Genomic DNA, 20,672 nt, shown 5'->3' with positions numbered 1-20,672 from the left:
GCCTTCCCCCCTCCAAATCCTAGTCAGAGAGTCTGCTTCTTGAGGAATAGGGTGGCAGGGACGGGAGGGCACCTGACTCATGCTCCTTTGAAAACATTTAGACATTGACCATTCTAATTTAGACTAGAGCTGCTGGTGGGTATCAGTTATTCTGAGCTACAGTAGCCTTAGGTGAACTTTGTATAATGTTTTAAAAGCCATGATTCCAGACCTGGCCCCTGGGTGGTGAGTCCCAGCCCAGCGCACTTTCCCTGGAGGCCCTGCCTGAGAGGACGCCAGCCAGTGCGCAGGCGGTGTTTAGGGTGCTCTGTGTGCCAGGACCCCAGTGATACCCTAACTCATCTAGCCTCTGCAGCAACCCTACTGGGTGGGCACTTTTATTAGTGCCATTTTGCAGACGAGGACTGGGGCTCAGGGAGGTGAAGTACCTTGCCCATGGTTCCCAGCTAGTTAGAGGTGAACAGAGAGCAGGAACTTGACTTCAGTCCTGCAGGCCCCCAGACTGAAGCCTGCTCTTCGGTATGCGTGTCTGTCTTGCTTGAGTATCTGCAGTGGCCCCAGATGGAGCTTGGGTGGGTGGCCCAGGTGTGGCGACACCAGTAGCTTGGTTCTGGAGCCCAGACGACCTGAGCACACGGGACTCCCACGCTGTGACTCCCCAGCCTTCAAGCACTGCTTGCTTCCACCAAATCACAGCTTTCTTGATGATGAGTATATTTAAAAGCTTGAAATGTCCCATGTTAACCAAGGCTTCTTTCCATCTTTGAGTTCATGTGCTCTAGTTTTAAAAAGCACCTCAGCCCGTCTACCACCTGGAGCCCTACTGTCTGACCCTAGGATGACTGTGCGGTTCTTAAACCAGATTTTCTGCCTTCTCTCCTTTCTCCTTCTCTCAATCCGGAGGCAGACAAGTATGAGCGTGGCTAGGTGGCAGCGTACATTTAAAACCTAGTCACCCAAGCAGGTGCCTGAGGATGACCCCTCTGACCTTCTGCCATGGTTATAGCCCCTTTACCCCTCTTCTTCCAAGTTGTCAAAATCTTTAATATTCTCTAGCTAGTACTGTACTGTATGCAAAACACTATGCTAGGCATTGTGGGACAGGCTCTAGCAGAGAAAACCAGACCTACACAAATAAAAGATTAGCTCAAAAGCTACCAGATGGTAAAGATCATGTCTTACGGGTCTATTTGGCTGGATGCCTGGTGCTCAGGAAGTATTTATGGAATGGGTGAATGGTGTCACCAAACATTTTACTCAAATCAACCATTCCAACAAAGATTTACTGAGTTCCACCAATGTCCTGTGCTACACGCTGGGGATTCAACAGAGCACAAAACAGACAAGTTCTTTCCCTCAGAGACCTTATAGTAGGTATGAGGAAGGGGTGGAAAATAACCATAAGGATAGAAGCATAAGATAATTCCAGTCTATGATTTGTGAGAAGAGGGTGAGCAATGGCATAGGAAGTGAATCATGGAGGGCTGCTCTGGAGAGAATGGCAGAGAAGGTATCTCTGAAGGACGAAAAAGAGCCTGTGGGGAATGATGTGGGAAAAGAAGTCGGGGGGGAGGGGACAGCAAGTGCAAAGTCCCTGGGGAGAATGCTTTTGGCTTAATAGAGTAACAAAAGGGAGTCCACTGAGATTAGCGCATGGGGTGTGGGGGAAAGTGGAGGATGAGCTCAGGGGTCAGATCATGGAGAGCCTGTAGGCCATAGTGAGGAGTGGGATTTAGTCTGGGTGGGACAAGAGCAAGGGAGTGGCATCTGATTCCTTATTTTTAAAGGTCATTTGCTATGATTTGTAGGACTATGTAGAGGAGTAATAATGGACAACTGAAGAGGCTGCTGCATTAATTCAGGAAGAGATGATGGTGTGCATGCAGTTAGATGCAGTTGTGGCATGGAAAGTGGTCAGAAATGATCAGATTTAACATGTAGTTTGGAGGCACAACTTTTGGGAATTGCTGATGGCTTGAAGGAATGAAGTAGCAACAATCAGAGGCAGCAAAAGAGAAGTGCCAGATGAATGGAAGGGATAGTAGGTTCTAATGATGCTCAGATGAAGAAGGAGTACAATGGCCAGGAGTGGTCCAGGAAGGCTTCACTGAGAAGGGGCTGCCAGGGCTGGATCTTGCAGCCCAGTAGGTTCATACAGGTGAGGAGGAAGAGGCATAAGCAAGGGGCCTGTGGCAGGAAGATTTCCTGTTTGAAGACCGGGCTGTTACCCGGTTATTTCGTGGGAAATCAGGCTGTTGATGGCAGCTGGAGAAAGACTACAGAAGTTATACACAGACTTAGTTCTTTATGTAACGGGGCTCCATTCAAGAGCTGAGTTTCTCTGAAAGCCTTTTCTTGCCAGCTCTTCTTGGTATAAGCCTGGCCAGTGTAAATCACAGAGACCCACCATGCCAGAGGCTCTCAGAACGAATATGTAGTGTGGGCAAATGCCCACTCCTTGCTCAGGGGCGGTGGTGCCAGGTGAGTAGTACCTGGGGGAGGGTGGGTCAAGGGGAACACAGGGGTCTGGTCCTCAGTGTGCCCAACTGGAATCCATGGCCCTGCTATTGGACCCCACTACTCACAGCAGGAGCCCTGCTGCACCTGAGACCAGGCTTCTAAAGCAGTATATGCTGTGGACACCAACGACACAGTTTCCTGCTTGAGTCAGAAACAGACACTATGTGAATGGGATTTTCTCCTTTGTCTGCTCAAAAAAAGCATTTTCCTAAACACCAAGAGGAGAGTCAGGTGCTTGGGGAGAAAGCATTATCATCCTCTTTGAATAGGGGTGGGGGTGGAGAGCTGCAGAGTTCAAGCCATCCATTCATTCATCTGCTGACATGCCTCATGCGCCAGTTTCTTGGTACACAGGATTAACAAGACAGAGTCATTGCCCCAAAGGACCTCATACCCTTGTGGGGGACTCAGATCTGTAAACACGGTGACAGGTGCTGGGCAAGCTGTCTGCCCACTTGGGCCCCAGCAGAAAGGACAGTCAAGGAAACAGACCACAGTGAAGCCCCTCACCGTGCAGCACCCCCAGGGAGCCACATACCTGTTTGCTTTCCTGATTTTTGCTTCTCTCTCTGTCTTCGGGTGATGCTATCTCTCAGCCGTTTGAGATTTTCCTGGAAAAAAAATTAGTTTATTTTTAAAGTATACACCAGAATTGTACCCTCTGGGCATTAGAGTTTCTTTCCAATTTTATGCTATTTGCAAGATATATCACATTGCAATAGCATTTCCAACATGCAAATGAGGTTGAGTGCATTTGCAATCGGCCCCCAGAGAAATCCACATCCTTTTAGAAGCTGTGCCTGAAGAGAAGATACCCTGTCCACAACAAAGTGTCTCCCCTCCTCTCTGGTTCCCAGCTCCTTCTCAGTCTTATAAACCCATCACCCTTCTTGCACATCCCTCGGCCAAGCCAGCCTCTTACCTGCTCACAAACTCTCTACCCACTTTTCTGACTCTAAGATTGTGTCTTCACACCATTCCCCTGACCCCGAGGAACACAGATTCCATGACTCTGTCTGTTCCAAGCATAGGTCACCTTCTAAGCTCCCCGAGATTGCTCCAGTCTTTAGTGCTGCCCATGCCATCTGGCACTGGGCTATGCTGCCTTGTCCTCTGTGTGTGTGTGTATGTGCATGTGTGTGTGTGCGTGTGTGGGTATTGTCTCTTTGGAGGTACTGTGAACTCTCAATGGGCCAGAGGCCAGGTCTTGTACTTTTCTATAATTCTGCAGTCTTCTCTATTGTGTTCATTCAATAAATGTTGAACAGACATGTGAGGGTGGAAATTTGTTGCTATTTTAGTCAATAAACAGCAACCATCTTGAAGTTAAGTGTCTGAGCTGTCTAGGGAAATGCCCCAGGGACTAACATCCAGACCACCGGGCTGGAGCAGAAGGTTTCCATGAGGGAGCCACAGGAGGCAGGACTGAAAGGTTGGTTGGGTTGTGACTGCAGCTGAGAGACTGAGCTTGGTCCAGGAAGCAGCAGGGAAACACTGGAAATTGTGGGCTGGCCATAGCTTTAAGGTCTGGCAGAGAGGAAGGAAAGGAGTTGGAGGCAAGGAGACCCACATGGAGATGATGTGATAGGGCAGATGCAGGCAAAACAAGCCAGCATGGAACGTGGCTGGGAATGCAAAGAAAGGAGCAGAGGCAAGACGAAGAATGTGACAGAGCAAGACATGCAGCTGGCTGGATATAGGGGAGTGTGGAAGGGCCCAAGAAATTCTGAAGTCTGCACCTCAGCCTCTGGAAGGTAACAGTGCAATGAACAGAAACATGGAGTCAGGAAAGGGAAGCAGCCTTGAGGGATGGTTTGTTGTTGGACGTGCCACAGGTTACGTCTAGGGCACCTCAGGGAAGTGCTCAGCTGGTGGCTGTTACTGGAGACAGACATAAGAGACACCTGCACTGAGAAGGGAACCTGGATGGAGCCTGCTGGTGGGAGGGAGAAGTGAAGGAGTCAGGGGGATTGACAGAGAGTGGAGGAAAGGATGACAGGGCAGTCCAGGAATGGTCTTCACACCCTCTAGTCCCTGGATGGAGGGGAGGGCACTCCAGAAGTACCAGGAGGCTGTCAGAGCACGGAGTAGTCTCAGCTCCCAGGACTGGGATTCTCTGCCATGTCTAACATGAATCCAGTCATCTGCTACACACAAGAGTTCAGGCAAGTTCATGGGAAGGCAAGAAGCCTCCTGGATGTGGATAAAAAAAGATAGCTGACATTTGTTATATATTTACTATGTGCCGGGCATGCTAATAGCTTCACATGGTTTACATCATCTAGTCCTCTCCCTTCAGATTTCAGAGATGGGAACACGGAGGTACAGAGAGGACAAGGTTATCCAGCCCCAACAGGCAAAACAAGGACTGAACTCAGGCTGCCTAGCTCTGGAGCTGGGGCTGCTCCAAAAGACCTGCCACGTGGCACCAACTTGGCAAGGAGAAAGAAACTCTGTATTTGCCTAGGACCAGCCTGTTCCTAGCAGCACTGCAGCCTGGGTCTCCCCAGTGAGGAAGGCCCTGGGTTCCTGCATTCAAACCCCTAGAGGGAGGGAGGCAGCCCGCAGAGCAGGTGACCCTGTTTAGGGAGCACTCAGAAGGCAGAAGATGTAGTGAAGGGAGCCTAGCCTCTGGAGTGAGAAAGGGATCATGAGAATCCTGACTCTGCCTCTTCACCTCTCTGAGCCTCAGTTGTCTATAAAATGGGAGCAATGACACATTTCACGTGCATGCTGTGAGGGGCGGAGGAGAGTAGGTCGACTCAGCCCTTAGCACAGTGCCCCAGACTGTTGTCAGAGCTGAACAAATGCTGCTTTAGGACTCACATCCCCACTTCTCACTGTATGGAGTTGTATATCCTTGTGTAAATAGCGAGAGTGTCCTCTCACAGCCTAGCCCTCCAATCCAGCCTCCTCCTGAGCCGGAACTGCTGGGATGGGCACGAGGTGGCCCTTCCCGGATCTTCGCCTTGCGTTTGCACACATGCCTACGGAGTGTGTGTGTGTGTGTGTGTGAGTGTGCTTTTTTTTTTTTTAAAGTATATTAGAGCAGTCTTTATATTTTATTTATTTTTAATGGAGGTACTGGGGATTGAACCCAGCATCTCGTGTGTACTAAGCATGCACTCTACTACTGAGCTATGACCTCCACCCGAGTGTGTTTAACTTGGGTAGTTTTATGTCTGCTACTTGTTTTGTTCACTTAATCATATTTCTTGGGAGCTGTCCAAGTTCTCTTTGAGTTCTAAAGTGTGATAGTTCTGTGGGAGTGTTGGCACTATGAGCAGAGAGAGGGCCTCTGAAAAGAAAAAAGCTGGAAAGCAAAAGTATAGGGCCACACACAGAGGAAGTGGCAGGCGCAGAATTACAGTTTACAGCTGAGTTTTGGTTCCTGCTCTGTAGCCACATAACACCAGGAAAAACCATCCAGCCTCAGCCAGGGAGCCATGTGGTTACAAACTGCGGCTGACAGATACACATACGCACTGACTCACCAGGACACTCAAACAAGCAGCCGCAGGTGTGCAGTTACCACAATACACAGGACAGCCATGGACTCAGCTCTCCTCCACTGCCTAGCAGAGAAACAGATGTGAACCTAATTCCACCCAGAGCCAGTTACCTGCTGGAAGCGAAAGGATTCAGACCGCTTCTTCTGGTTGAGCTGCCACTCTTTGAAGTGCAGCACGGCCTCATCCACGTTGACGATGCCCAGCTTCACCTGCTCCTGGAGGGTAATGAGCTGCCGCTGGCCGGGTGTTTTCATCCCAGCAAAAGGGTCATATACACTCGACTGAGGCCTGTCCCTCCACGGTCTGACAGGTGGCTCTGGAAAGGATGTCGAAACTCAGCTTGACAGCTCCCCCACTGGGGAGAGCTGACCGGATGAGTGGGGTTAATGAGGCTTAACGGGCTCAAGAGGACGTGTCTCAAAAGAACAATTACATGTGGAACCAAGAAGTGGGAGGTATGACGTGGAGTCAAGGAGAGGGAAGCAGCTAGTAATTTCAAAGCCTGTTGCACCAAAGTAGATGAGGCCACAACATTTTAGGGAGGTGTGGCATCCACTGGATGAGTCAACAGAATCCCCCAAGCCTGAATTACTGGAGTGATTCAGAGAGTAATTTAGAGCAGTGTTTCTTAACTGCGGCATTATTGACAATCTGGACCAGATAATTCTTTGTTGTTGCGGGGGCGGCTGTCTTGTGCACTGTAGGATGTTTAGCCTCATCCTTGGCCTCTACCCACTAGGTGCCAATAGCTTCCACTTCCTTGGTTGTGACAACAAAAAATGTCCCAAATATTGTCAAATGACCTCTGGCAGGGTGAGGAGTGGGGTGGAGGAGAAATCACTGCTAGTTGAGAACCACTGCTTTAGACTAAACTCCACTCCCAAAAGAGAACATACAGGAACGCCTAACCAGGATGCTTCTCCCAGCACCACTTCCAGCCCTCCCCATCTTAGCAGCATGGGGCACAATGATTATGGACCCATGGGCACGAGATCCCAGAGAAGACTGAAATGCTAATGGGATCATGACCCAGGTCCAATGTCACCAGGTATAAATTACCTGCTGGGACCCAACTGGCTCTTCTTGGATTGTTCCCGTGCCAACCTCTCCTCCCAACAAAAAATGTATAGTTCCCTGCTTTGGAGAGTCTAGGGAAATACGAAACCAACCCCTCTTGCTCAGGCTGTGACTTCACTAAGTTCTGTGGGGAACAAGCTACCTGCAGAGGTGATGGAGCCACTGGGGCATGTGAAACCAACTTGACATTCTACTGCTCATTTCCTTTAGGGCTATCTTTGGTTCTAAATTTCTCCAGCAGGTCCCCATTTGGGCATTGCGATTCAGAGAGGTGACATTAAGGAAAAAGAGATGACTTCACCCGTATTGAAAAAAATTCCAAGAAGCTTATCTATCATTCTTACCAACCATTCACTCATCTGTCTACATACACTCACACACCTTTCTCCTACATTTGCCCTTTTCAAGGCTGTCTTTAATTGTATTGGGAGATGGAATGTGAGGAGAAAAAAAAATGCACAAGCCAACCAGTTCCAATCTCCTACTGCTGGAGTCCATGGGGATGTTTTCAAATGTTTAGATGGTGTCATGATTCCTTTTCAAAAGAATCACCAATGGGATAATACTGACTGCCTCTGTTTGGCACAAGGAAATTAATGAAGAATAAAAAATCACTTATCTCTTCAAACTTCCTTAAAAGATCTTTTGAAAAAAAGAAAAATGTTACCTAATGGTAAGCAAAATGTCTCTCAAATATAGTTGAATTAAACTATGCTTTAGCTCATACAGATAGGGTCAGGTAACAGCACGACAGGGCTAAACCTACCAGGTAAAGACTGGATGCTGGGCCGCCCACTTTCATCCGACGGCATCAGTCTCAATGTTTAAGCTGTACTTTTGTTTGTTATTATAGACACCTTCTGGCGCAGGAATATTATTGGTACAATCAATTTCTGCAACTTTCTAAAGCACCCCAATCTCCTCTTCCTTTACCATCAGAACAGTTCTACCTAAGGTATCACTTGAATCTCTCTGTTTTTCAATGCCAAGGAGCTGTTACACCTGAAAATTATTGAAATGTAAACACTTCAACCACCTAGAGTCCAGGTTATACGAAAGGAAGCTAAGGACATCTGGCTTACCTTTCCTGAGGCTCTCTGAAGAAACATATAAATTCCCAGGCCGCTCTTGGCTTTTTTCTGCAAAAACTAAGAGATAAAGAATAATCTAAGTAAAGCAAAATCAGATATTTGGTAATCTGATTTACAGCCTTTCTAAAAGGCCTTGTAATATTTTATACATTTACCAGAAAAAAGTTTACCAAAATCTTGTGCCAAAAAAAATAATAATAGGTCACATCTTACTTGGACCACTATACACAGTTTTATAAACCAAAACTCTAGAAGGAGGCAACTAATGAGCAGAAGCAATAGAAATTATGAAATGAAGACAGATCATACAGACAAAGTCTCAAACCAGAAAGACAAAGTCAGCCAGAGGACATGATCAGCATTTAAGAGATCATTAAAGAAAGGGGTAATGTGAACAAGGACGTGTGCTAGATCCCTGAATACCTGAAGCGAGCCATGGAAGGCCCTGAAGTTTGAGAATAAAAGGAAGTGCCACCTAGCATAACAACAAGTGTCCTAAGAAAGAACTCGGAGCAGTGGAGCAGGTAAAATGTGTACACAACTCTAAAGGGACTTGGATAAAGTCACTGATGTGCAGTGGACCCATAAAGGCTCATAGGAAAGCTGGAAATTGACAAACGTTCACTTAGTGGTGGTACTGCATGGTGGTTATGGTTCCCAGGGCTCCACACGTGACTTTGGGATTCAAATTCTGGCTCTGCCACTTATGAGCCATATAATCTTGGATAAGACGCTTGACTTCTCCTGGCCTCAGTTTTTTGATCTGTAGAATGAGGATGATAATTGTACCTTCTTCACTGGGTTGTAGTGGGGATTACATGAGTTAACACATAGAAAGTGCTTAGAACAGTGTCTGGCACATGTAAGCGCTCCATGTTAGCTTTCCTTAACATTATTCACATCTAAACCCTGAGATTAATGCCAATAGGTCAGCAATATCTTGGCATGCTAGTTAATACAAGTGATGTCTCTACAGTTTTTTTTTATAGTTTATAAAATAGTTTCCCATGCATTATTTCATCTGACCTTCATGATAAGGCTCTGGCAGAGTATTATTATACATCAATGTACACATATATTATTATGATACCCATATTATAGATGAGGAAACTAAAGTTAAAGAGGGTCAAATTATTTACCTAATGTCCCATACTTTACAGTTGAAAAATGTAAGAGTTAGCACTTGAACTAAGGTATTCTAGCCTCCAAATCACTGCCTTTTTTGTTATCTTCTGCTTCTCTCCTGTCCTTTGCTTCCCCACAGTTTCCTAGCAAGTCCAACAGGGCTCTTTAGGAATCACCTGTCCCAACTGCTTCCCCACCATAAGCTAGGCCATCAACACCCTCTCCCCACCTCCGGCCATTTAGGCATTATCAGTATATATTTCAATGCTTATTAATTTGGGTTCCCTTAGAAGGAGATCTGGGGGCAAGGATCCAAGTACAAGTAGTCTATGTGGGTGGTGATGGAAATGACAGGGAAGTGGATACAGAAATAAAACAGGGGGTTATCAAGTGAATCACCATGGTGGGCAAGCTGGGGGGCTCTGGAAAACAATGCAGAACATGCACTTTGATGTTCTCCCAGTAGAGGGGTCAGTAAGCTAGGGTAGTCAGCCACCGACCCCATTCTGTCAGCAGCTGGTGGGGGGGCGTCCAGAAGTGATAATTCCCCAACTCTTCCAGCCTGTCCTGAAAGAGGGCAAGGCAGGCTCTGGCTGCTAGAGGAAGTCATTAGGCCAAGACACAGGTTCTGACAGGCAGGGTCCAGCCAGTAGGCACAGAAACGTAAAGAGCTAGAGGCGTGTGGGTTGGGCACCACCGGTGTCTGCTACACACACCAGAGGAGATGCTGCCCAGGGGATGGCAAACCACGAGCACTGACGGCATTCGGCAATACATAATACTCCTCAGCTGTACTTCTACCCAATTGAGGGTTGCCAGATTTAACAAAGCAAAACCAAAAGCAAAAAAGAGTGCAATGTTTGGGGCTTACTTACACTAAAAAATTATTTGCTGTTTGTCTGAAATTCATACTTAACTAGGCATGCTGTACTTTATCTGACAACTCTAGCCCTGTTACCTCTACAGCTCTGATTGAGGGCTGCCTTCTCCAGTTTATGATCTTTTGCCACATCTTCCACAACCTGCTTACACTATTAAAAATGAAATGGAGGTCATGTGCACAGATCTGGCAAGTCTCATACTCTTAAACTACTTGTAATCATATTAATAAAATCAAGTCCTAGAAGATAGTGAAACTGACAATGCTAGAAGCATCTAATGTCCCAGGGATCATTATGAAGAAGTCAAAACCCAATTCTCACCAATCTGTATCAATGTAGGTAGGTAGACAGCCCAGCATGGTGCCTGAAAGCCAGAGTTGTGGGAGTCAGACTCCCTGAGTTCAAATTCCAGCTCTTCTAATGTGGTCATCATTAGACCTCTGTAAGCCTCCATTTTCCTCATCCATAAAAAGGGGATGATAATGGCCCTTACCTAACAGATTATTGTAAAGATTAAATGACATGTTCTAGATAGAGTACCCTGGGTAGATTTCAATAAATGTTAGCTATTAAAATTTACTAACAAGAAGAAGAGGAGGAAGAAGAGTTTCAGGAGATAAAATTTATCAGAGCTCTTGCCATTTGGAGTAGAGGAAAATCTTGTTTACCTCTGTCTTCATACTGTGCATGAATGCCTCCAGGAAGGCCAGAAAACTGAATCTGATCACTGCCCCTAGCCTAGCTCCAGAATCAGCCCCAAGCTCTGACTCTGTCCCTTGCAGCTGGTTGAAGACCGTTCGGAAGGGGACGGTCTCTGAGCAGTGGTTCAGAAGGTAGAGGATCCGTGGAATTCCTGCTGGGAGGCTCTGAAGACCCCACTGGGCATCATTCCCTGCCATACTTGCCTTTAGAAATGTATGGTTCATTGTCGGACAGGTGGTGAGTACCAGAAGCACTGGCCTCTGGCCTGGGCACTGGGACAGGGGGCCTGCTGGCCAGGTCCACAGAAAAGGCCTCATCATCGTCCACTGTGTGGTAAACATCTTCCTCCTCCTGACCAAGACTGGTGCGTGTCCCTCTCCAAACTGGCCATTCCTATGCTGTTGCCTAGAAACATAGAAAAAGGTGACTGAAAGTAATTGCCAAACCCTGTGGCCTGCTGGGCCCCACAGCCAACCACCCCAAGCCCCAGCCCCATCCATCACTGGCTGGCAGCCTCTACTTGAGACAGGGCCTGGTAGGGCCAGCCCCATCTACCAGCATGCCCACAGTGGTTGGCCCCATCACAAAAGAAGGGCCCACCTAGCCCACATAGGGGGCAATACTAGAGCATACAGCTCTCGTGACCAGAGAGGAATGTGCTACTGGGCCCCAGAGGACGTCGTCTACATAAAGTTCTTCTCTAAGATTAGGAAGCATAACCAACCTATCTAACATATAAATATAAAAACAGAATTAGGCAAAATCAGAGACAGAAAAATATGTTCCAATTGAAAGAACAAGATAAAACCCCAGAAGAAGAATTAAGTGAAACAGAGGTCAGCAATCTATCTGACAAAGAGCTCAAGGTAGTGATCAAAAAGATGCTCAGTAAACTCTGGAGAAGAACAGATGAACACAGTGAGAAGCTTAACAAAAAGTTAGAAAATATAAAGAGGAATAAACAGAGTTGAAGAATACAATAACTGAAATTTAAATATACACAAAAAGGAATCAACAGTATATCAGATGATACAAAGAAACAGATCAGTGAACTAGGAGACAGAGTAGTGGAAATCAGTTAACCAAACAGAAAAAAAGAAAAAACTATTTTAAAATATTAGAATAATTTAGAAGGCCTCTAGTACAACATCAAGCATACTAACATTCACATTATAGGAGTCCCAGAAGGAGAAAAGAGATCAAAAGGGGTAGAGGACATATTTGAATAAATAATAGCTGAAAACTTCCCTAATCAGGAAAGGAAACAGACATCCAGGTCCAGGAATCAGAGAGTCCCAAACAAGATCAACCCAAAGAGATCCACACCAAGACATATTGTAATTAAAATGACAAACATTAAAAATAAAGAGAGAATCTTAAAAGCAGCAAGGGAAAAGCAAGTAGTTACAATTATATACAAGGGAACTCCTATAAGACTATCAGCTGACTTTTCAGCAGAAACTTTGCAGGCCATAAAGGAGTGACACCACGCATTTAAAGTGATTTTTTAAAAAAACCTACAACCAAGAATATTCTACCTGGCAAGGCTATCATTTGAGATTTGAAGGAGAGATAAAGAGTTTAATAAATAAGCAAATGCTAGAGTTTAGCATCACTATACTGACTTTATAGAAAATGTTAAGGGGAATTCTTTAAGCTGAGAAAAAGCACAACTAGAAATATGAAAATTAAGAAGGAAAAATCTCATAGGTAAAGGCAAATATATGACAAAGACAATGGACCAACCACTTACAAAGCTAGAAGGAAGGTTAAAAGACAAAAGTAGTAAAATTATCTATATCCGCAATAAATAGTGAAGGGATACAGAGAACAAAAAGATGTGAAATATGAAGTCAAAAACATTAAATATGAAGGTGGATAAAAATGCAGGGTTGTTAGAATGTATTTGAACTTAAGAGATCAAGCTTAAAATATATATGTATATATTATACACACACACACACACACACACACACACACACACGTGTGGTTATATATAAGCCTCATGGTAACCACAAAACAAAAATCTATAACAGATATATACACAAAAATAGAAAGAGATCCAAATATAATACTAAAGATAGTCATCAAACCACAAAGGATAAGAACAAAAGAAGAAAAGAATAAGAAAGAACTATAAAAACTCCAGAAAATAATTAACAAAATTTCAATAAGTATATGCCTACCAATAATTACTTTAAACGTAAATGGACTAACTGCTCCAATCAAAAGACATAGAGTAGCTGAATGGATAAAAAAACAAGACCCCCTTCAGATCTAAAGAGACACACAGACTGAAAGTGAGGGGATGAAAAAAAAAGTATTCAATGCAAATGGAAATCAAAAGAAAGACAGGGTAGCAATACTTAGACAAAATAGACTTTAAAACAAAAACTGTAACAGAGACAAAGAAGGACAATGCATAATGATAAAAAAGATCAATCCCACAATAAGATATAACAATTGTAAATACATATGCACCCAACATAGGAGCACCTACATACATATAGCAAATATTAGTAAACATAAAGGGAGAAATTTACAGTGATACAATAGTAGTAGGGGACTTTAACACACCACTTACATCAAGGGACAGATAAAAAAATCAGTAAGAAAACACTGGCCTTAAATGATACATTAGACCAGATAGACTTAATAGATACATATATAAGAATATTGCATCCCAAAACAACAGCATACACATTCTTGTCAAGTACACATGGAACATTCTCCAGGGTAGATCATGGGCTAGGCCACAAAACAAGTCTAAATTAAAGAAGACGGAAATTGTATCAAGCATTTTTTCTAATCACAACAATATGAGACTAGGAATCAGCTACAAGTTAAAAAAAAAAAAAACTACAAGAACACAAACACATGGAGGCTAAACAAAATGCTACTAAACAGCCAATGGGTCACTGAAGAAATCAAAGGAGAAATTTAAAAAATACCTGAAGGCAAATGAAAATGGAAACACAACAATCCAGACTCTGTGAGACTTATAAAAAGCAGTTCTAAGAGTGAAGTTACAAGCCTACTTCAGGGAACAAGAAAAATATCAAATAAACAACTTAACCTTACACCTAAAAGAATTTTAAAAAAAGAAGCCAAACAAAACAAAACAAAAAATAAAGTTAGAAGAAGAAAAGAAACAATAAATATCAGAGCAAAAATAAATGAAATAGAGACTCAAAAACAATAAAGATCAATGAAGCTAAGAGCTGGTCCTTTGAAAAGTTAAACAAAACTGATAAACCTTTAACTAGACTCATCAAGGAAAAAGAGAGAGCGAGAGAGAAGGCCCAAATAAATAAAATCAGAAATGAAAGCAGAGAAGTTACAACTGACACCACAGAAACACAAAGGATTACAAAATGGACAGAAGACCTGAATAGACATTTTTCCAAAGAATACACATGGATGCCAAACAGACACATGAAAAGATGTTCAACATCACTAATCATCAGGGAAATACAAATCAAAAGCACAAAGAGGTATCACAACTGTCAGAATGGCTATTATATAAAAGACAACAAATAACAAGTGTTGGCAAGGATGTGGAGAAAAGGGAATCTTGGTGTACTGTTGGTGGGAATGTGTATTGGTTCAGACACTATGGAAAACAGCATGGAGTTTCCTCAAAAGATTAATAATAGAATTGTCATATGACCCAGCAGTTCCACTTTTGGGTATTTATGAGAAGAAAAACAAAAACACTAATTCAAAAAGATATGTGCACCCCAATAGTTACTACAGCAGTATATACAATAGCCAAGATACAGAAGCAACTTAAGTGGCCCTTGATAGATGAATGAATAAAGAAGATGTGGCATATATATATACAATGGAATATTACCCAGACATAAAAAGAAAGAAACCTTGCCATTTGTGAAAACATAGAGGGACCCAGAGGGTATTACTGCTTGGTGAAATAAGTCAGACAGAGAAAGACAAATATAGTATGATTTCACCTATATGTGGAATCTAAAAAGCAAAACAAATGAACAAACATAACAAAACAGAAACATAGTACAGAGAACAAACAGGTGGTTGCCAGAAGGGAGGTGGGTAGGGGGATGAAAAGAAAAAAAAAAGGTAACTATGTGAGGTATGAATACTAATTAGCTTGATTGTGATGATCACTTTGCAATGTATATTTATATGAAATTATCAATTATATACCTTAAATATGTGTAATTTTTGTTATTTAAACCTCAACAAATCTCAAAAAATATTTTTTAAAAAAAGAAAGCAGTGGCCCAATGAGCTGGGTGATTGTTAGTCATTGAGCAAAGAGAGCAACCACACCTTAATTGAACAGTACTGCCCTTTGGCAAAGGGCTTTCCCCTTTATCATCTCCTGTAGGATCCACTCAGAAACCCATGTAAAGCAACTAAGAAAACACTGATGTCACCTTCATTTGCCACCCGTTGGTGCAGGAAAAGGAAGTGAGCGCTAGGCTCTGTCATCTCAATTTTACATCTGGGATTCAGTTATACATCCCATTAGGACTAGGGAAAAGAGAGCACAGCCCCCAAAGCTGAAGGATGCTTGGAAGCATGCCCTGGTGTTCGGGCTGCAGCATGAGGGTGGCCTGGAGCCCTCACTAGCAACGGCTCCTGCATCCTTCTCCTCAGCACCAAAATGACACAGTAAATCCTTCCCGAGGACTTCTTCTGTGCCAAGCACTATTCCAAGTGTATTGCCCACATCATCTCCTTTGATTCTGTAACAATGCAGTGGAGTAACTACGATCATTATTCTCACTTTGCAGATGAAGAAACTAGAGCCTTGTGCACTTTTAAGTAAGTTGCCCAAAGTCAACTAGAGCCAGATTGGCACCCAGCAAAGCTAGTTCCAGAGTGTGTGCTCTTCACCTCCATGCTCCACTGCTTCTTTTGCAATGTTTGCCCTACTCTGCTCTCCACTGACCAAAAAGATTTAGGACAGAAGCTTGCCTCCTACCCTCTGTCCCTGGACTGGGACAGGTTTTCTCTGCCTCCTTCCTGGTGACAGGCTTCAATGTTCTGTGCTGGGACCTGACTGCAATATCCTCATGGCTTTGAGAATCTCAGCGGACCTGGCTTTGTATGCCTTCTGCCCCACTTACATACAAGCTGTGTGACCTTGGGCATGATATATAACTTCTCTGAGCCTAATTTCCCTCTGAGACCTACTCATAGGAGTACTGTTAGGACAAAATGAAATAATAAAGGAATATATCAGTACCTGCACATAGTAGGTGCTTCTCTCTCCCTCCTTCTTCTCCCTAGCACCATTTAGTCAACAAATCTCTATTAAATGCCTGTTTAAGATACATGAATAAATAATGCGTGGGCCTTCTTCCTTTGGGATTTCCAATCCAGTGATTTATTGGGAATTTTTTCTTTGCATCTTTTCTGAGCTGTGGGGAGATTGCTTTTGGCTTCCCTGGGTCCTGGGTCCAGAGGACTGACCAGGCTGGTCCCAACTCATTAAAGGGCTCTGACCTCAAGGAAGTTTACATTTAGTGGGAAAGCCCCAATCTTTTCATCTTTGAATATCTCGTACAGGGCTTGAAGAAATTCTGGGAAGGCTTTTCTGATGTTAACAAAATGAAATGTCCTGGGGGAGTTGTTGTCTACCCTGCAGGGTGAAGGTGATTCCCACAGTGCCGATCCCTTAAGCACAAAAGTACTGAATTCTGCCCTTAGCATATGAAAGCAGCCATAGGCAACGCTAAAGGAACAAACACAGTGTGTGCCAATAAAACTTTATTTACAAAAACAGGCAGCTGGCCAGGCTGCAATTCGTCTACCACTGCTCAGAATTTCTCCTTCCTCTTTACTGTCAAAACAACTTTTCCCATCCTCTTAACACCCTGCTTTCTATACCTACTTGATCAACAAACCCCACCATATATTGTAAATGATTGAACAGAATTAAGGAATTACTCATATCAACATCCTCCACCTTTGAAACCTTCAATAGTAATAATAATAACAACAAAATAAGCCTTTATTGTTTGTTACATGCCTGGCCCTTCTCTGAGATCTAATATACAATAATTCATTAAATTCTCACAATATTTATCTAATTTTACAACTGAGGAAAATAAGACCCAGAGGAATTAAATAACTTGTCCAAGGTTTTCCAGCTAACCTAAGTGGGAACTGGGTACAGATCAGAGTCCATGTTCTTAATCACTATGCAATACAGCCTCAACTTAATGATACCTGTGTTATATCCCCCTATATTCTCCCCCTTCATCAGAAAGTAAAGTCTCTTGAGGGTACTGATCATATCTCATTTTTCTTTGTGTCCCCCAGGCCAACATCCAAAACAGTGCTTTGCTTACAGTAGGTACTTAATAAATTTTGGTCAAATAAAAACAAACACATGCATTTAAAAGAGGTCTTGCTGAAGGTAATGTGTTTATCCAGAGGAGTGGCTCCAGTGGTGGGAATTTCTGGCTTACTTGTAACAGGCTGATGGAGGAGCTTGTAGAGATAAAGTACCTTTAGTCACACCATATGCATGTACGTGGAAGCCCATTCCTTGAGTGGAACAACGCTCATATGGAACCAGGCGATGTCTTCCATTTGCTTCTCTTTCCCTCTTTTTTCTTCCCTGTTCACTGCCGCAACTTACCTTCTAAAAACTTGCGGATCATAGAGTCCTTAGTGGTCCGAGAAAAACCATCTCCGGGGATTGGACTGGATGTACTGGCCTGAAGCATTTCAACATCTAAAGGAAAAGGAGACTAAGAGTTTATATGTTGTTCTTCCACACAGGCAAGGACATTTTATAGATGGATATACAAGGTTCAACAAATCAAGAGATTCAGGAATTCATTAAACCATCCATCTACCCAACCATCCACCTAACCATTCATTCCTCTATCTATCCATCCATCCATCAATCCATCCATCCATCCATCCATCCATCCATCCATCCATCCATCCATCCATCCAGTTATCTTATCTACTCAATAAGGACACCCAGTAAGTATGGGGTATAAAGGAAAACAACATTCAGGCCCTTTCCTGGGCCACAGGACTCAAAATGTATAAATATGCACATCTGCATTTGAATGAATGGGCTTAAATTTTAAATATAAAACTGTAGCCTTCTTTAAAACTGCAAAAAAATAATTGAAAGCAGGAACAACAAAGAATAAAAACTGTGGTTTATTTGAACAATGGATCATTTTGCAACAGTTAAAAACAATATATTGGAGCTACTTCTATCAACATAGTACCATCTCAAAAACATAGCAGCCAGAACTCTATTTTTAGGTCATCCACGTCATTGGTCATTTATAAGGAGGAAGCACAGAGACCTTTGGTTTTCACTATCAAGCATAACTCCATGGAGACGTGCGAAAACCATTCAATTACCACAGCAGATTCTACTCAAACCTGAGTAACCAAAAGTGACCTGTTACTTTGTGACTCTGAAGTATGCATTTTGGGAGCAAAAATTCAGCCTTGTGTTACAAGTAAAGCTTTGATATTAAGAGGTTGCATTCAGTAAAGTCATATCACACAATCACTAGGGACTTGTTTGCTTAGGCAAAATGTGTAGTTTGAAGTTGAATACTATATTTTGAGGAAAAAAATTGAATTTAATCAGTATACACAGATACACTGTTTCCTTACTACTTTGATCTTTGGGGACCAGTTAAATACAATCTGGCGAGTTTATGTTTATATTTATATCACATTTCTTAAGAATATTCATTAAAAAGAAGTCATGATCATAAAGTTAAGGATAATGAACTTTACATGGCATAATCTGAGTTTTGAGACAAAATATTTGTATTTATATAGAAAAAAAACCTGGAAAGAAATACATCAAAATGCATATAGTGGTTGACACAACATTGTAAAATAACTATTACTCAATAAAAAAATGTGAAAAAAAAATGCATATAGTGGCTATTTCTGAAGTCATATGGATAGATCATGGACATTTCAGATCATGGACACTTTATTTTCTATTTTATAATTTTCTTTGTTTTCCAAATTATCCACAGTGGCTTGTGTTGCATTCATACATGAGAAAAACACTATCAACAATTTTTTTAAAGGCCTAGGTAATTATGATCAAGTATGTACAAATGGATTCCCAAATCAAAAATCAAATCAAAAGGTTATTAAAAATAAATTATGGCTCACCTGTCAATTAGCAGATTGACTGACTTTTTTAATAATAAAAATTTTTAAATATTCAAGTGACCAGATATTACATTATTACATAGCATAGCTCTTACTGGACTTTGTTTAAAACTTTGATAATCTGCTGATAATCAAAATATAAATTTTATACAATAAAAAACAAAACAGTACAGAATGTTGAGTGACAAAGTTGCAGACTGGTGTTTGCAGTATGATATCGTTTATATAAAGTTTTAAGGCCTATAAAACAATACTACATATGATCTATATATTCATAAATACGTAGTTAGACATATGAAAACATGCTGATATTCTGGGAAGGATAAATGTTGAATTCATGATAGTGGTTACCTCAGGGAGGGAGGGAGGACAATTGGATTCCAGAGGGGGTTCATAGTGGGTATAATATTTTTTAAAAATCTGAGGTGAGATGAAAGAATACGTATTTTCAATGAATCAGAATCTTCAAGAAATACATTTTTTAACATTTTTTATTGATTTATAATCATTTTACAATGTTGTGTCAAATTCCAGTGTAGAACACAATTTTTCAGTTATACATGAACATACATATATTCATTGTCACATTTTTTTCTCTGTGAGCTACCATAAGATCTTGTGTATATTTCCCTGTGCTACACAGTATAATCTTGTTATCTATTCTACAGCTTTGAAATCCCCTCTATCCCTTCCCACTCTCTGCCCCCCTGGCAACCACAAGTTTGTATTCTATGTCTATGAGTCTATAGAAGAAATATATTTTTGAAAATCAATACGCTGCTACCTGTTTCCCCCAAAGAGGGGAAAATAAGATTCTATTTTTGTATTTTCTTGTATATGCAAAAAGAAACTCTGGAAGGAAATGTAAGAAATTAAGATCAGAAATTAAGATTAAGGTTTCCTGGGAACTAGAAAGATAACAGACAAAAACTGGAGAAAGTTTTTTTTCACTGCTCATCTTTTTATATTTTAGTTTTTTAGCCTATTGAAAAAATAATGGAAATAAAAGCAGAGTTCTGATCATGTTTGTGTTACCTTAAATATTATCTGAAAAGAAAGAAAGAAAGAGAAGCCAACTTCCTTTTTCCACCGTTTCAGTTTAATGTTTCCTGAAATAGTGGAGACATTACAATGTACCTTGATAACCTCTAGTCCTGAAGCCCTGTGATTCCAAATGAGGAAACTGTTAATTCAGCGAACCTTTCTTGTCACCACTGAATTATATAAAGTAAACCATAGAGCAATTAGGGTGACTTTACTGATCCTGACACATACCTAGAGGTATTTTAACTTTAAAAATAAATTTCTGATAAGAACTCACACTTAATTCATTCCTTAAAAATTCAAGAGCAGGAAACTCCACTTATTTGAGATTTCTATTTAAATTGCTTAATTGTGGTCTTATGGAACATTTTCCGCATGGAGTTAGAAAATTGGGAAGAAAGACATATCCTCTGGGTGTGCCCTACTGGGAGCAGGACCCTCCTCTACCTCCCTACCCCGACCCCTACACCCCTTCAGCCATCTGACCCTGACCCAGACACCTTTTGAAGCACCTCATTCACACAACAATAAAACACAGAGGAATAGACCCTGAAGGAAAG

At 42.2% G+C, this 20,672-nt stretch overlaps 1 protein-coding gene across 1 annotated transcript in view; it reads right to left on the bottom strand.

Annotated features, from left to right (window-relative positions):
• The window catches only part of PIK3AP1 (phosphoinositide-3-kinase adaptor protein 1), a 105,257-nt gene that overhangs the window by 15,521 nt on the left and 69,064 nt on the right, over positions 1–20,672 (bottom strand). Inside the window, 6 exon segments of the mRNA XM_006174409.3 lie at positions 3,059–3,131; positions 6,143–6,348; positions 8,192–8,257; positions 11,112–11,277; positions 11,279–11,313; positions 17,540–17,635. Coding sequence (XP_006174471.2) covers positions 3,059–3,131; positions 6,143–6,348; positions 8,192–8,257; positions 11,112–11,277; positions 11,279–11,313; positions 17,540–17,635 — 642 coding nt within the window.

The sequence above is a fragment of the Camelus ferus genome, chromosome 11 (assembly GCF_009834535.1).
Source record: "Camelus ferus isolate YT-003-E chromosome 11, BCGSAC_Cfer_1.0, whole genome shotgun sequence".
NCBI classification, from domain to species: domain Eukaryota; kingdom Metazoa; phylum Chordata; class Mammalia; order Artiodactyla; family Camelidae; genus Camelus; species Camelus ferus.
This window is presented reverse-complemented; position numbering and strand designations above follow the sequence as displayed.